Raw genomic sequence first — 17616 nt, 5'->3', positions numbered from 1 at the left:
CTCCCTGGTATTTAGGAAACAAGCCGAAAGCCTGAGGCATTCCCAAAGTGGAACCAATATTGACTGCTGGTAATTCAATTTCCTACCCTCAAATTTCCCTACTCCACATGGTGTAATGGCCACCTAGACTAACGATCTCAAGGGACATTCTCAGACAACACCACCAAGGATTTCAAATTGAGAATTAAAGACTTCCTCTCCCTCCTTTCCCATCGCGCCAACCCACACCCACCCAATCACTGAATTCAGCACTCCTGTGACGGTTCCTAACAGATGGAGACTGCCTTTAGACTAATGTGAACAGCTGCTACTTACCAGTTATGAATTAGGCATTTTGCAAACATTAAATTAAGCATTCAATTTCCTAACTACCAGCAAGGCTCGTGCCCTCCTCATCTAACAGAAGAGATACCAGATTTTTTCAGAAACTTAAGCAATTTGCCAAAGCTCCGACAGTCAGAAGGGGTGGAGCAATACTTCTAAACCAAGTTCTCTTCTGTACTCCTTGCAAATCTGTCCTGCAGATACAGTAAAAATGATGTGAATCTAGAACCCCCGAAGAGTGTATTACCTTGTAGGCCACACATCTGAACTTCACGTCACCATCACCCCTTACCTGGCCCACTGCTGTAGTCTCTGCCCCAATCCCCCTGCTCCCACTCTTGTGCTCTTGCAATCCAGTCTCCACACAGTAACTTAAATTCTCTTTTTACAAAGGAAATATCCAACATCATTATTTCCCTATTTAGAATCCTCCAGTGCTCTTGGGAAAAAGTATAAACACCCATTGCCAAGAGACCCTAAATATTCTGGCCTCAACATAAATTAACTGTAAACATTAATTTTTCATTTGACTACGACACTGATTTACTCAAGGCATTTTTACTCTACCAGGTTTTTAAATTGTTCTGCTATTTCCCCCAGGCAGTCATCACTTCTTATAATCAGTGGACTTACCTGAAGCCAGTTTCTTTCTTCGCAGGTTCAAATACAATCCTTACCCAAGGATTTAAATAAAACTTATTTTCATCACAGAAAGTGATTCTGTACTACTGATTCTACCATTTCATCTTTCATAATCAAATCAACATTCATAATCAACTCAATTTCATTTAGCAGTGGATCCACCAACATTAAATGAAACAAAGGTTTTCAATCATTCCTAAGAGTGTCAAGGATGTAGCCAGTCAAGAACTTAAAAAAAAATACGAAGCATGAGGTGTACTCGAGTATCTAAACGGCTGCCCTTCCTCTTTTAAAGAAGAAAATTTACATTTGAGTGACCCCAATGCTAATTTTAATATAAGACATTCATTTGCTTTGTTTGAATTCAACCTACCCTCCTAGACCCGAGCTGCTCTTTATTTTCTGATCCAGTGGGGGATTTGGCCCAGAAGAAGCCAATGAAAGGTAAGGCTGACAGAATGTCCGAGAAGACGGCAAACTGGGAGCCGCTCTGCCGCCGCCCGGGGAGGGCCCAGCTCCGGGAGCGGCAGCGGTAGGAGAGCACCAGCCCCAGAGAAAGGAACACCAGCATGCACAGCAGGAGCTCCTTGTTGGCCAGAGAGACGAAGTCTCCGCATTTCTTATAAAAATAGGTGAAAGTGGCAATGCCCAGAAAAGTCCACATGGTTTAAAGGCTTCTTCGGTGACTCCGGGTCAATGTCGAGATCCTTCTTTTGGCTGTTGTTCTTGTGGTTTTGGTGCTTAGATATTCTCCCCAAAATGTGTTGCCAAACAGCACGAGGAACCAGCCAGGGTCCAGTAAATACCGTCACAGGATTGCGATACAATCAGACTAATTTACTAAGTCATATAAAGTTAGTAGTATAAAAGTATCTGAACCGCGGAAAGTTGTCCAGGATTTAAAAAGCAGTATTTAAAAATCGCCTGCTCCAACAGCTCCCGATCAGACTCTCCTCTTTCAAGCAATCCATCTATTTCCCTTTCTTTGTTTGGGGAGGGGGGTGTCCTGGGGGTTACTGCAGGTGATGTTTTAAATTTTAATGTTGGTTCGTCGTGCTGTGAAAATTGTTGTCTCACCCGCAGCAGGTGCCCCTTCAGAAGAACAGGAGGACAAAAAACAAAGAAATATCTTACGCTGGGAAAAATATCTTATATAAAAAAATATCTTAACGCCTCCGACAGTGATAGCGGGCCGGATCGGAAAGCACGAGGGCTGCGGGCGGCGCCGAGTGAGAGTCCCCTCCAGCCCGGGACCACCGCGCTCAGGGAGTAACCCCGGGGCTGCCTTCTCCCACCAAAGACGGCCTCGGATTCGAGACTGCAGCTCCGGGGCAGGGAAGCGCAGGCCGCACCTCGAGACTTCCTCCTCACCGCGCCTCCCGAAGCACCAGCCCCCGAACCTTCCAGCCGGCGAACGGCAGTTCCCAGAGAGCTCACCCCGACGGCCTCCTCACCAGCATCCCTCGCTGGTAGCGGCTGCCGTCCCAGCGCGGTGCTTCCGCAGTAACCAGAGTAACCGCCTGGCGCCCTCGCTGTTCGCGGGCCCCGAGCACCTCAGCCGCCCGTGGGTTGGCCCAGGCGATGGACCAGAGGGCGGGGCCCCGCCACCGTCACCGCCCACCCGCGCCGCCAGCCAATGAGCGCGCGCACCGCGCGGTAGGCCGAGATGGCGCTATGCCGCGTTTGGCCAATCGCAGGCGGCGCGGCCTGGGCGGTGACGCCCGGAGAGGCGCTGGGACGAGGTTGCGTGGTGTGAGGTGGGGGCGTGGGGAAGGAGGGGCGTGGGGATGGGGGCCCGGCGGCCAGGTGGGCGGGTGCGAAAGGGTGGCTGGTTCCCGACCGAGAGGGGCTGAAAAAGATCGTGCCCTAAGCGTCGCGGTCCCAGCCGCTGGGAACCTACCCGCGCCGAGGTGGAGCCAGTTCGGAGGAAACCCCTGCGGGGATATCCTCCTGCTAATGCCGGAATGTTTCCATTCATTCCGCTAGCGTTTACTGAACGCTTACTACCTGCCCGGCCCTGGAGTCAGAGATGAATCAGACAGCCATCTGTCCTGTGCCTACTGTATGTAGGGGACGCTAGAAAGAGCTACAGGTGCATACAGAATGTGACTTTCCAGCTGAATGGGTAGGAAGACGTTTACCAGAAGGAGGAGGAGGGATGTGCCAGGCGTTCCCATCCTTCACCCCATCAAATTGCACTTGTTACTGTGCCCAGGCTAAAGAGAACACGGATGGGCGTAGCCTCTATTCTCACAAGATAATAGGGAGGGTACGGTACGGTGCAAAGAAGAAAAATAGAGATGTGTCATAAGTGCCCTGAGAGAGTGGGTGGGCCAGGAACCATGGAAACAGGAGGCAATCATTCACTGGGTCTGGGGTGAATTAGGCAAGACCTCCAGACAAGTTACATGAATTCCGTCCAGCACAAGCATTCCAAGGGGAACAATAAAAGTGTCCAGGAGTCTCAAGATGAGAGCCAGTATTTGTTATGAGAATATAAAACTTACTTATATTTACTGAGGCTTAAGGCCAAGGTCTTTGCTCACTTTATTGCTTAATCCTGGATTGCCTATTTTAAACCCTAAGACTATGTACAAATCCTTTCTGCCATTTGGAGCACGGCTGAAGTGTCACCTCTTCCACCAAGTGTCCACTGGTCCTCACCAAGTGACATAATAGTTTATTCATACTTTATTGTCCTAATCTCTGAAGTGGTTACTACCCCACTAGTTCCTATGTTCCTTGAGAGAAGTATTGGTCAGTGTCTGAAAAATCAGGATCACCCACAGCATGTAGCACAATGTTTTGCATTTAATTTAGCCTCCATAAAAATGTATTTAGTGAAGGAAGGAAGGATGAATGAATGACAATGGTGCAGTAGGAAAACCAGGTGACTCGAATCAGGAGACCTAGATTCTGGCTGCCACTAACCAGCTTTGTGACCTTGGGTAAGTCAAAAGTCAGTCAACTTCTGGAGGGAGAGGGCAATGCCTTCATGAAATCTTAAGTTCCTTGTAATTCAGTACCAGACAGTTCACTGAGTTTAGGTAAGCATGGCACTTGTCATCATTTTCCACCCCAAATATTATGTTTTATCTGCTAGTGAAATAATTATGTATCAAAACACTTTCACAGGCATCATTTGACCCAAAACCATCTTAATTTTAAAAATAACAAATATGTAACTTAAGGAGTCTTGGCCAAATCACAGCTTAGAAATGATAAAACCAAAAGTTAAAATCCTGATCTCCAAATCTTGTGTTTCCTCAATACCCTTCATTATCAATAACTGCTTTAACTTTTCTCCATTATAAAACCAAAACTTTTGAGTCTTTCCCTGACAAAATTCCTCACTGGTCTCCACAAATTCAGCTGTTTGAACTATATACCAAATTAAAAAGAAATCAAGCAAATCAATTTGATGTGTGGGAAATCATTTTCCTGATGATAATTCTTCAATCAGCTACTTGTTGGTACCTATGAGTTCCTAAATCGCCAAAATGACAGAAGGCTTGGGCAGCTGACTCCTATAGAAGAGTATACGATACCACCTGGATGATTGTTACTTGATTATCCTGTACTAGAGATTATCGCAAGAGGATTTTTTTTTTCTTTTTCAGTAGAGTAACTTTTTAATCTTTTGAAAGCCACGTTCTTCATGTGTGTACAGTCCAAGATCCACTTCCCATTTGGGGCAAAAAGAGCATCTGTGATACCCAGCACAGGGCACATTCAGAACGCCTGTACTTTCTGAATTAAATGCTATCTAACCATCACTTGAGTGTTTGAATCTTGGCCTGGCTGCACTTATGCAAAGACAAAAATCTGTCACTCAAGCCTGAAGAGAAGATAGTGAAATATGACACAAAATCACCCACTTGCTGGCAATAAGTAATAATACTTTCATAATTATGACAAGAGCTGACACTTTTATGGTATGGGCAGCATTCAAAATGTTTTTTCATTTATTAGCTAATTTTGTCCTTACAACCACATTATCAGGCAGGTACTATTTTTAGCCCCATTTTACAGACAAGGAAACTGAGGTACAGGGAAGTGGTCACACAGCTGGTAAGTCAGTAGGAAATCTCTCTCAGGAATCTAGGAATGTTTGACTAGATTGCATTTTTTTTTCTCCTTAAGGGAAAGGTCTAGCTTACTTTTAAAAACAAACAAAAAAGCATGTCTGGTCTTTTCATCCCATTGCTTAATCGATTCTGTACTCTGTTGGCTTCATTTGGCCTGACAGGCTTAAACTTGTGCCTTTTCAAGTGCCATTCTCAAAGCCTTTCCCTCCTTTCTTCAATTATTACATTCTTTAAGACACAGATTAATCATCATATCTTTCTCTTCAAGTTTTCATAACTCCACCTCTTTGTCATAGCAATCACCAATTTGTATTATAATTATCAATTTCCATACACCTTTTCCAACAGATTCAACTTTTAAGGCAGGACCCATGTCTTACTCACAGTTGTATACTCAGCACTTGGTATATAGTAAGCATTTTTCAATGTATTGAATTCAACCTTTCCTTTCTTCATTTTATCCCATTTTTTTGGAGGGGTGGGTACCAAACTGAGTAATTCCCTTTTCACTAATGTTTTGATTTGCAACATATTAGAAACACATTAGATCAAAACTTTCTTGCTCACCATTCACATCATCCAAAAAGACTTAATGCCACTCATTTACTTGTTCTACATCTCCTTAGTACTAAACTGAATCTTTTGCAAATTCTGGTTGCAAGTGATGGAGCCAATTCTATTAATTTGGAATTTTGTTTTGTTTTTCTTTTTCTCCTTGAATATTGCTCACAAAGCCATAATTAGAGTGTATGCCAATCCAATTCAATATAATAAATATGTATCAATGGGCAACTTTGTGTCAGGCACTGTGCTTGGTGTGGGGAGTGAAGTAGTGAACAGAACAGACAGAACCAGTCATTTCAGAGTTTAGAATTTAATGGATAAGAGAGCAGCAAACAGGTAATTAAAGATGGCATTTGTGTCCCAAAAAAGGAAAGTACATATTGCTCTGGAGGGTAAGAAGATACAAATTAGGCTAGGGGTCAAGGAAAGTCAAACAGAGGGAGTTAGTTACTTTTAAGCTGAGGTTTGAGGAGTTAGTGGGAGTAACCAGATATAACTTCTAACCGTCAATGGCAGTGGCCACACCTTAGATTTCTTTTCTCCTTTTCCCACACCTGGGTTTTTTTGTTTGTTTTTGTTTTTGTTTTCCTCTCTCTCTTAATAAAACACTAATGACTACAGCTGTCAATAGAAGTGTTTCACTGAATTGTTTTTTTTTTATTGGGATATTCACTTTATTTTTTTTTTTTTATTTTTATTGAAGTGTAGTCAATTTACAAAGTGTCAATTTCTGGTGCACAGCAGAATACTTCAGTCATACATATACATACAAATACTCCTTTTCCTATTCTTTTTTATTATAGGTTACTACAAGATATTGAATATAGTTCCCCATGGTATATTGTTTCACTTTATTGTTGATGGCAGGAGGATGGGAAAGATAAGGATTCTATTTTTCTGGACAATCTAACTTGGTATCCTTCATCTACACTCAAGGAGTTGACAGTCTAGTAGAAACACATACCCTGGAACGACACTCTTGGACATGAGCATAAAACATATAAGCACGACACCCACTCAGTAACTACTGAGCACCACTCTGTGCAGAGAAGGCACTGCATCAAACTGCACCAAGCTTGCATTTTCAGAGCAAACCTAACCCACTTCAATCTATAATTATCTCGAGCTCCTCAGATTATCAAATTATTAAGTCAGAAGATGGAGGGTTCAGCATAATAAGTATAGTCTAAAAGTTGGCAAGAATAAAGGAGTCATCCGAAAAGCTGCACATTTTCCTACCATTATTAGTCTATCCTCACATCTGTCCCTCCCACTGTCATTTGACCTCTGCTAAACACGTATCAGGCATGCGGTACATTTTTGTTGAATGAATGATTATGTTGCTTGAAAAGAATTACATAAACTCAAATACAGAATTAAAAGCAATGAGTTTTGTCATTTCCATGATTTCAGAAACAGACTGGCAACGGTGAATATGTTGGACTAATGTATAAGAGGGCAACAGTCACAGACCATACTCCCCTACTTCTCACCATCAGTAAGGGAATTTCTACAGCACTAAGGAGAAGGCCCATTTGGGAGATCAAACTTGGATGACTGGAATGATGGAAGCAAACCCTTACCTCAGGCGCCATAATAGATACTTATGTCTGCATACCTTCTGACTGGCTATCAAGCAGCTAAGGCGTGAGTTCCCTCCCACATTTGTGAATACATGCATTAACATGAATTTCTCCATTCCACTGTGGGGAAATAAAACATAAGCCCCTACTTTGAGTAGGAAAAAAAAAATGAATACAGGAAGAAGTCTTTTCTTAATTAAAAAGAAGCCTATGAAGCCAATCAGTTGTAAATAAGAACACTTGACTTATTCAGGTGCTGAATATTTTGTGCTGCTAAGAAAAACAGAACATTTACTTCTTCTGGAGCTAAACAAAGAAACTATTTGCTGATTAATCAAAGTGAGGCAAAGGCTTCAAACAGGATTAAATTTGACTATGTTAAATTCTCCACTGTTAAGTGACAAATCTCTCTTGTTTTCCTAATTTTCAATCCAAGGAGACAATGATTCTTGCCAATTTTTTAGTAATGGAGCCCATCCTAACCCACCTAGTCTGAACATCTGTGCTCCTGCAGACATCAAGGTCTGCCGGACAGGTTTCATGTCACTGTGGGCAGTCATGAAACACAGCATAGGGCTGGTGACAGGACATCAACTGTGCCAGTTGTTAATCTCTTCAGATGCAAAATAACTACAACTGAACTTGCTATTTTGTTCTTTCCTGACTTAAACTGAATCCCTTATTTCATGAACAACAACAAAAAATTCAGAAAGCTGAACCAAATAAAAGTGTTTTCAATAGTCTACAAACTTGAAACACAATATAGTCTTGTGTTTTTATAATACCTTATTCCTCAGGGTCCCTGAGGCTGGTCATAAAGAATCCACAAGGTGGAAAATTTGGGGCTGTATTGCTACTGAAAATGTGTGGAGGACACTAACTGATGGAGATGGCTGAACATAAAACATACCATCACTAGACTAGCCAATCTTTAGACTCTGCCTTCAAAACTCTATCCCATTTCCACTCTATACTGAAATTCCTCTTGGAGAAGAGAAACGCCAAAGCACATTTCCTATAGTCTTACAGGAAATACACCTGTCAAGAATGATGATCTTGAAAGAACTTTTTGTGATATTTAATACCAGACGTGTGTGGCTACTGAGCACTCAGCAAGTGGTTCGTGTGACCAAGGAACTCAATGTTAAACTTCACCTCCTCTTAGTTAATATAAATTTAAACTTAAAATACCCACACGTGGCTAGTGGCTATTGTACTAGACAGTGCAGTTCTGGATACTACAAAAGTTAATTTTCAACAAACAAAAAAGCATTTGGAAAAAATTAGTCTTTTCTTCCTTAAGACCTAACAAAATAGCCAGGGAATGACACTATCTGTTCAAAAAGAATCTTTCTCCGGGAAGGTCCCAGAGGCCAGTAAGCATCTATTGCCACTCCATCAGGCAAGAGGAAGTAAGGAAACTTAACGGCAATCTCAGCTTCAGTCCCCCAGGACTTCTCTTCATGTGGTCCTTTGAAGTCTTTCCTAGCTTACCTTAAATTAAAAATCATTCCTCTTCTTCTCCAGCACTGGCAGTATCTCTCACTGGGCAGATCCAATGACCTCGTGATCAGGGTCTTCCCATCCTCTAAGCTGGGGGTTTGATTTTTCCCCAAATGTTCTGGCAAACAAACCAAAGAAACTCTGTAATACCATCATCAGTGAACACCTTAATTATAATGGTCCAGTAAGAAAAGATAAGAAAAGAAAAGAAAAAAACAAAACAGACTTTGGGACTCAGGAGGGAGATGAATTGGGGACTGAAAATGAAGAGATGAGGTCCATCTCCCCAGAACAGTTTTTCCAAGTCCATTCATGAGGAAAATTGTCAACTTCAGGAGACTCAGAAGATTTTTCTATGTGAATTTTCTGATGCTGACTGAGGTAGGCACTTCTGCTAAAGCATTTCTCACAGTTGGCACATTTGTAAGGTTTTTCTCCTATATGGGTCCGCCGGTGCCTGATGAGGTTAAAGCTCTGGCTGAAGCACTCCCCACAATCAGGACACTTATACGGTTTTTCTCCTGTGTGCGTCCTTTGGTGAATGACCAGGGTGGAACTCTGACTGAAAGTTTTCCAACACTCAGAACATCTGTAAGGTTTTTCTCCTGTGTGTGTTCTCTGATGTCTAATGAGATGGGAGCTGAGGCCAAAACTCTTTCCACATTCACAACATTTATATGGTTTCTCTCCTGGCTGGAGTCTGCATTCTTCTATCACATTGTAGTTTGGACTCAAACTTTCTTCATATTCAGAACTTTCATAGGATTTCTCTCCTGTGTGTGTTTTCCGGTGTGCAATAAGGTTTGAACTTCGACTGAAATTCTTCCCGCACTCTGTGCACTGATAGGGTTTTTCTCCTGTATGTATTCTCTGATGCTTCATTAGAGTAGAATGACAACCAAAGCTTCTTCCACACTCAGGGCATTTGTAGGGCTTCTCACCTGTGTGTGTCCGCTGATGGCGGATCAGACTAGAACTCTGACTAAAACTCTTTCCACAATCGGGACACTTGTAAGGTTTTTCTCCAGTGTGGGTCCTCTGATGTTCTACTAGGACATAACTGTGGCTGAAGCATTTCCCACAAACTGGACATTCATACGGTTTTTCACCTGTATGCGACCTGTGATGCTGAATAAGGTGAGAGCTGCTGCTGAAACTCTTCCCACACTCAGGACATTTATAGGGTTTCTCTCCCGTGTGAGTTCTTTCGTGGATAATAAGATGGGAGGTGTTGCTGAAGCTTTTCCCACATCCGCCGCACTGGTAGGGCTTCTCCCCTGTGTGTGTTCTCAGATGCTGAATCAGGTGAGAGCTGCTACTGAAGCACTTCCCACACTCAGAACATTTATAAGGCTTTTCTCCCGAGTGGGTCCTTTGATGAGTACGCAAATGAGAACTATTACTGAAGCTTTTCCAACACTCAGAACATTTGTAGGGTTTGTCCCGGAAGGATGCATTCTGCTGGACAGAGGCCCTGGTGTGTTCTCCTGAGTCCCATCCCCGGTGAATAGGTTCTTCCTCCTCTTTTCCTGTAGAATTTTCCTGATTCTCTGAGTTGCCAAGATGATTCTCACAGGAATCATCACACTCAATCTCACCTCCTTGGGACCATGTCAATGGCATTTCTTTTGTGTCTTTATGCTTACAATATTGTGGGCAGTCACTTTTAGACCACTTTGAGGCTCTCTCTTTAAGTTTATCTGCCTTAGAGTTATTATGTTGAACAGTTTCCAAATTATTCTTACTTTCACCTCCTGCAAGAATAAACAAACACTCTAAACACATTCCCCAGTCTCTGCCAGGGGAAAGAAATTCTGAATTTCAGTTGAAGAGAAAATAACAAACTCAAATCTCATAAGCTATTTTATATTTGTAAAGTTTTAAAAGCTGGTTTTACTTCTTTTTCTCTCTGTGTTCATCAGAAGCAGGTGAATTTTTCTGTACTTATAACAACACTAATGAAGTATCTGAGTAATTGTCAGCAATTGCTAAGGGAGGTATCAGTCTAAAAATAAGTTCATCAAATTTTATTCTAGTTTTTTTTTTAAGTAGGGAAGAAAGTGAATAGAGGTGAAAACTAGACAAGACCTTAGATAAAACCTGAGCAAACACAGAAATAACAATGATACCCACTACTTGAGAACAGTAGCTTTGCATATAGTGTATTAATAATCCTAAAAACATGTGAGACAGATATTATCATTCACATTTCTTAAAGATAAGACAACTGAAGCTGTAAGTTAACATAGCTTGTAAATGACACAGCAGGGAATCAAGTTAAAGTCTGTCTCATTCTAATTCCTTGTTCTTTCCACACATTCTATAGCACATCTTGTGATGAATTTTCAAAGGATTTGGATCTTCTTGATCCCTCACCTGTAAAAATGCTTTTCAAACTCTCCCTCTCTGTGAAGCCATCAGAATCTGAGACCAACAATTTTTGCTCTTGCTCCATCACAATGGTCACAGCCAGGTTAGGGATCAGAAATCCTGCAAAAGGAAAACAGGTTATGTTTGGAGGCATTTGTGAAAATTTGGTTTTCTTCCTTCCCAACCATTGCAACATAACAATTCTAAGCACATAATATTCTGTGGAACATACTGAAATAAGAAACACAGACTTTAAAAGTCCTGTTAGAAAAAAAAATCTTATCTCAGACACAAGTGTTTAGAATTAAGGGTTAAGCCAATTTACCTTTTCTAAGGAAATGATTAAAAAACTAAATGCTCACATTAAAGTCTGAAGATCAAGCTTCAGAAATAGAATGAATACTAATACTCACTGTCCACTTGGAACTTAGAAACACTTTTAATTGAAAAAAAAGGCACCAATATTAAGACTTTAAGGAATCAATATGCAGGTATAAGCAGCAGCTAAAAAGAACTCCGTTTAGTGTAGAAAGAATAACTGGGTCCTTGACAGAAGGATGAAACCTCTGAAGTCAATTTCAAAAGAAAGTCAGGATTTATATAACTCTTAACAAGAAACTAGGACAAAGCAGGGCTAGAGTAATTATGGCCAATTATCTCTAAATATAAAAAGGAGGCTAACAAGGGAACTCTTTCCTAAACTTTTACTCTCTACCATAATCCCAATATCCCTTTCAGTCTAAACTTTATTTTCTGGACCCAACTACAATCCCTGACCTACTTTATGGGACTGGAAATGTGATCTTTCACTGAAAGGTGGTTATATATGGACTTGGCATCCATTTGGGGATATAAAGAATAGCATAATTCAGGAAAAAATGAGAGCTTAAAAGAAGGATATACAAAGGCACACAGAGAAAACAAAAGATGGCGTACTTACAATTTTCATCCTGTTACTGTCTATAATGTGCCCACGCAGTAAACTAAACACATAACATTTCTCATTTACTTCTCACAATAGCCCTCAGAAGTGTATAAACAATTACCAGCATGTTATAGATTAACGAAACAGACATTAAGGAACTTTTCCAAGGTTAACAAGCAGAATGTGGTAGATCAGGGTCCAGTCCCAAGCCCGTTTGGACACGACTTTCACACCCTTATTTAACAGTGAACTAGAGCAGGAAGCAGAGCTGGGGGGTAACTCCAACCTGCAAATGATCAGGACCTTTCTTCTTGAGTGTGTTGACTGGAGTTTTAGAAAATCAATTAATATCCCTAGACCTTATATAAAGGGAGCTGGCATTCCCTAAGAATTCTCAGGCTAAATGAAACTCGTCTAAATTACAAAAATTCCCAGTGTTTGTGGGGGAAGGGAATATACCTGAAAGCAAAAAGAGAAAAAAGAAAAGAGTAAAGCTGTTCAAATGGAGTAATACGCTTTGCTCTCTGAGTTACACATTTCTATCAAAGTCTTTACAAAAGAAGCAAGAGTCTAGGTAACAGATACCTGTGATACCATTTTCCCTGCTAAGAAACTATTAACTTTGGTAACAAAGGAACCCTTAGGAACACTGGCTAAGCAATATGGTAGCAAACTCAAGGCCATAAATGGTATTAAAAGACTGTCCTTAAGCTGTCACTCCACAGAGAAGGGCTGTTTTCACTGTCCTACAGCAAAAAGGTGATTAGGATGGGACGGTGCTTGGATTAAAAAGACTTCCTAAGAAAATGCACTGCCTGAAGCTTAGCTCTAAGAAGCGCTAGCAGGGAGCACAGGCTGGGTGCACTGCGGGGTGAAGTTCCAGGAGAGCAGATCGTCTCCAGTCGACACGGTCCTTCCGGGGACCCCACAGGAGAGGGAGGCGCGGCGGCCGGTGCGGCGAGATGCTGGGCCTTCGCACCTGCCGGCAGCGGCACCCCTCTCCTGAACGTACTCTGCAGCCTGGGAGGTGCAGCTTCCGTTCCTCCGGCCCGCAGCCCTCAGCTCCCTTCCCCCCGAGAAGGGACTCACTGTTCTGGGGGCTACACACAAGGCGCCCCGCACCCCCAGCAGGCCCAGCTGTCCCGGAATTAGGAGACCCCTCTCCTGTTGACCCTACCAACCCAGGGTCCTCAACTCCCAAACCCGGAAGACAGAAACAGGAAGTCACCCTATCGTCCCCAGCGGGCTTTGCGGGAGCCTCTCTAGGAAACAGCGATGGCCAGCTCTCGTTGGTTTTAACCCTTAGGATCGCGGACAAGAAGGAGCGCGCTGGTGGATTTCCTTTCTGTGTGCCATCTGTCGTTTGCCGACTCTGATACTCATTCCTCACATTTGTCAGGCCGCTTATAATAGAGGGCTAATTGGAGCTTATACTTTTCCTTGCCATCAAGGCATCATCTTCTCTTGTGATGCCTGCTCTTCGAACCCAGACTCCATGCTGCAAGGAAGCCCAGATCACTAAGAGAAGCCACTTGAAGCTATTCTGGCTTGAGGGAGAAAGCCTTTAAATGACTTCAGCTCCAACCAACAACACACGGCAACCACATGAGACCCCATGTGAGAACCCCCTAGCGGACTCCAGTTACCCCACACACACACCCCGAACCATGAAAGAAAATCATAAAATAACTATGTTTACTTGAAGCTCCTTGGTTTTGGAATGAATTTGTTATGCAGCCATGGACAATCAACGGTGGCTCGCGCTTGAATTCTTTTCTGCACGAAGCCAAGGACCCACACTTGGCAGGGCACGTCGTCCCAGGGGCTCAACCGAGACCTGGGACTCAGCCCTCCTCAAGCCCCACATCCGTTTTCCTGCATCATAAGGACCTTGAGGAGATTGTCAGTGAGGGATTAAAGGAAAGTGAGGGTAAGTGGAAGGAGGAGGAAAGAGGTCCTTGTCACATAGTGGCAGAGATTTGGCAACACTGTGTTGTCATCTGTGCTAATGTGGAAAATAAGAAGTATACCTACTGAACTCAATAATCTTGGCCAGGAGTCAACAAACACGTTCTGTAAAGGGACAGAGAGTAATTATTTCATGCTTGTGGGGCATACCATCTCTGTTACAGCTACTCAGCTCTGCCATAATTGCACAAAGGCAGCTATCTGCCAAATTAGCAAATAGGCATGTTCCAATAATACTTTACTTACAACATATGGACAGCCTACTCATCAGCAGTATTTTGCTGATACCTTTTCCAACCTAAGAGATTTCAAGATAGTTATTAAAAGTGCCACATGGCTTCTTTTCACTGCCTATGATAAAATGCAGGAGAAGAGAGAGAAGAGAGAGAACCAGCCCTTGAATATATAGGAGCTAGAAACTGCTGCATTTGGAAAAAAAAAATTTTTTTTTCTCATCCTACCTCTCCAGATGGCAAACATGCTAAAATTAAGAAATAGCTTCTGGGAAAAGTTCAAATATCCGGGGCTTCTAGGAAAACATGGTCTAAATAAGGGTCAGCAAATCACAAAAGGCCTTTTACAGATCTTAAGGGTTTGTCTTGAAGAGCTTCTCTGTTGAACAATCAAATACCAAAGAGTCTTAAGGGCCTTGACTCTAAGCAATCACACAGAGGCCAAGGCCGAAATGGGTTTAGCTCATGAAGATTGCTGAGTGTCACTTTTGTTTAACAGAATGAGTTATATATTGACCTAACAAAGGCCTCAAGATTTCTGAAATGTCTTGCTGGGACTGAGAGGCACAGAGACAGCACAACTTGATAAGAGGGCTTGGGAATCCCCAAATTTTTCTGGCAGGAAACAGGCTATTAAAACTACTCAGCCACAAACATGGGCTACTGTTGACAGGAACCAGAATATGACACCCCAAAATGTGCCCCTTTGACATAAAAATTATTTTGAGCTGAAGGCAGTTAAGAAGCAGAGAACAGGAGGAAGGGTATAGCTCAGTGGTAGAGTGCATGCATAGCATGCATGAGGTCCTGGGTCAATCCCCAGTACCTCCTCTGAAAATAAATAAATAAATCCCCCCCCCATTTTTAAAAAAATAATAATATGAATAAATAAAGTAAATTTTTAAAAAATAAAATTATACCATGATCTGATGTGAAGAAAAAAATAAAGCAGCAGAGAACATAGAAAAAGCTCTCTCACTGCCCTCTTTTTTTCTACCTAAAGGCAGAATATCAATGCTCCTTTGCTTGAGATGACTCAGCACCAGATGAATCTACAAACAAACGTTACTCCATTAGGTCCCTGCCATATATTTACTTTCCCACAGTTTGCTGCCCTTGGAAGCCTAAACCATCTTCCTTTGTCTTATCATTTCTCTACTGATTCATTGTTCTTTGTCGAAGATGTTATATAAGCCAGAGAGCTAAGCTACCTTTTTGAGTTACTCTTTCCCTGAGTCTCTCCCATGCATGTATGAGATTATGCATTAATAACTCTTCTTTGTTTTTCTTTTCTTAATCTGTTTTTTGTTGCTGTTGTTGTTGTTCTGGAGACCCCAACTGAGAACTTAGAAGGGGAGAAGAAAAATTATTTTTTCCCTCTCTTACATTAGCAAAAAGATAATATCTAAATTTTAGGACATTTCTGGCCTTAGGGAAGAATTAGGCTTAGATGAGGTCATGAGAATGGGGCCGTAGTGATGGGATTAGTGCCCTTACAAGAAGAGACACCAAAGACCAATCTGCTTCTCTCTCTCTTTCTCTTCCTCTCTCCACGCCAGCTGAGGACACAATCAGAAGGCAGCCATCTGCAACCAGAGAAGATAGCTCTCACCAGAACCCGACCACACTGGCCCCTGATCTCAGGCTTTCAGCCTCCAGAACCATAAGGAAATAGATTTCTATTGTTTAAGCCACTCAGTATATGATATTTGATTATGGTATTTTGTTTCTTGAGATGACTAATACAGTTCTGATCTGATCATATGATCAGAATGGCTCACATTGAATTGTCCATTGTCAGGTTCTTGCCTTTGTAGGGATATTTGCATTTTAAAAGAGAAGGTGGTCAAATGATCACTGATTGGCAGTTGGTGCAAAGCTCTGTGGTGAGAAGCAGTGTAATGTTCTAATCAGCAAATTCATGGCCTCACATTCAAGATTTGTGACTCTTTACTAAGAAATTGAACTTCTCTAAGCCTCAATAACTTGGGGACAGTGATACTCATCTTCCAGAGTTCTGCGGATTATTTTTATTCCTTTTAGTGGTGGGCTTTCTGGTGCTTTCAGCAGATCTTTGGCTCCTTTTCTTCTCTTCATCATCCTCCCCCACCCTTCTCCCTGCGTTGTTTGGCCTGGGGGTAGGTACAGAAAATGGCGACTGAAACAGTCACTGCTCCCAGTACCTGTGCCCCTGACTCAGCACCTCCAGGGTGGAGCCAGGTAGACTGTTAAGGAAAAGCTGGGCTGGGCCTACTCGTAAATCTAAGTTTAACAAGTGTCGATTTACTGATCTGAGTTCTGCTGGGCTAATATGTAATCTAAGTTAATAAGTGTTGATTTGCTGATTCCATGCTCATGATTTTTTTGCTAGCCAGCTGGATTTTCAGAGATACATATCTGGCCTTGGAATGTCGGTTTGCTGCCTCCCCACCTCTGCTTTTGTGATGATGCTGCTAAAGCTGTTCCATGCCCGGTGGCCAAATACCCCAAGTTTGTAATTAACCCTATAAAACCTCATGCACATGTCTTCGAGGTGCTTAGAGCTTCGGAGCAGAAGCCCCTCTGAGCCCACCGGCATAATAAATCTTGAGTACTCCAACCCTCCGAGTGGTGCTTGTTTCTTGGCTGGCCTGTCGTTTCCATAACAAGAGTAGAGACTCCGCTTAGGGAAAGAGTATGAGCTGGCACAGAGCACCAAAGATATCAGAAGCCCAAGAACCATAGATCCCCAATACAGAGGATTGCTTTATTGAAATAGATACCAAGAAAATTGCAACATCTTTTCTGAAGGTGGGTGGGAGGGCTGAGTATATGGGCTGTGGGGGGAAAGAAATGTCTGTATGGATTTGATTCTGGTGTTACAGCAAGTCAAAGCGCTCAGCAGAGCAGAGCCTAGATTGTGCCTCTGCTATTAGCTCGGATGGCTCTTTCCCTAGTCACATTAGATGCTCAAGATTCTAAACCGTGACAGCAGGTGGCACCAGACTCAGCTGTTTGGTGAAACTGCCACAAAATAGAAATTACGCTGCAGAGTAATCCATCCGTGTATAATCGCAAAGAATCTTGATGCGAACATAAAAGTAATACTTGTATCAATTAGATTTAACAAAAATAAACCTGAGTGTAATCAAGGATTATGGAATTAATTACTGGAGAGAGAGGAGGAGAGACTATTGTCCTGGGTGCCGAATAACCAGTCTTCAGAATATTAAGGGTCATGTCTCCTCTTTGGCCAAAGGTTTTCTCTAAGGTGAGTTGTGTCCAATGTTAACTTGGCACCCACCCTACTGCAAGCCCATTTCCCCTAGAAGACAAAAGATCAAGATTAAGCAGGCCACATTCCTGGCGATGGAAGAGAATTCCAGTTGGTAGGGCCAGATCTATTTCTTGGAGCCACAAAGCTGTATAAAGCAGAA

At 42.4% G+C, this 17616-nt stretch overlaps 2 protein-coding genes across 8 annotated transcripts in view; both read right to left on the bottom strand.

Moving 5' to 3' along the window:
* SQLE (squalene epoxidase) overlaps positions 1-8822 on the bottom strand; it is a 28158-nt gene extending 19336 nt beyond the window's left edge. Inside the window, exons 1-2 of one of the 4 annotated variants that reach the window (XM_074353051.1) lie at positions 8696-8822; positions 1340-2058 (exon numbers count right to left, since the gene is read on the bottom strand). In XM_074353051.1, the coding sequence (XP_074209152.1) occupies positions 1340-1630 (291 nt within the window). In that variant the 5' untranslated portion in view covers positions 1631-2058; positions 8696-8822. Of the gene's footprint in view, positions 1-1339; positions 2059-2366; positions 2554-8695 lie in introns of those variants that run through there. The other 3 variants (XM_074353050.1, XM_074353053.1, XM_074353052.1) reach the window with 3 other exon arrangements.
* Positions 8823-8938: 116 nt separating this feature from the next.
* Positions 8939-13215, bottom strand: ZNF572 (zinc finger protein 572). Of its 4 annotated transcripts, none has more exons than XM_045508423.2 (3): positions 12015-13215; positions 11081-11194; positions 8939-10458 (listed from the first exon to the last, which is right to left on the bottom strand). In XM_045508423.2, the coding sequence occupies exons 2-3, from the start codon at positions 11157-11159 to the stop codon at positions 8939-8941; spliced, it is 1599 nt and encodes a 532-aa protein (XP_045364379.1). In that variant the 5' UTR covers positions 11160-11194; positions 12015-13215. The 4 variants fall into 4 exon arrangements, with proteins under 4 accessions (XP_045364379.1, XP_074209155.1, XP_010970935.1 ...); XM_074353054.1 differs by having other exon boundaries at positions 12286-13215; XM_010972633.3 differs by having other exon boundaries at positions 13089-13206.
* Positions 13216-17616: the final 4401 nt, after the last annotated feature.

This window comes from Camelus bactrianus, chromosome 25, assembly GCF_048773025.1.
Source record: "Camelus bactrianus isolate YW-2024 breed Bactrian camel chromosome 25, ASM4877302v1, whole genome shotgun sequence".
Lineage (NCBI taxonomy): Eukaryota > Metazoa > Chordata > Mammalia > Artiodactyla > Camelidae > Camelus > Camelus bactrianus.
This window is presented reverse-complemented; position numbering and strand designations above follow the sequence as displayed.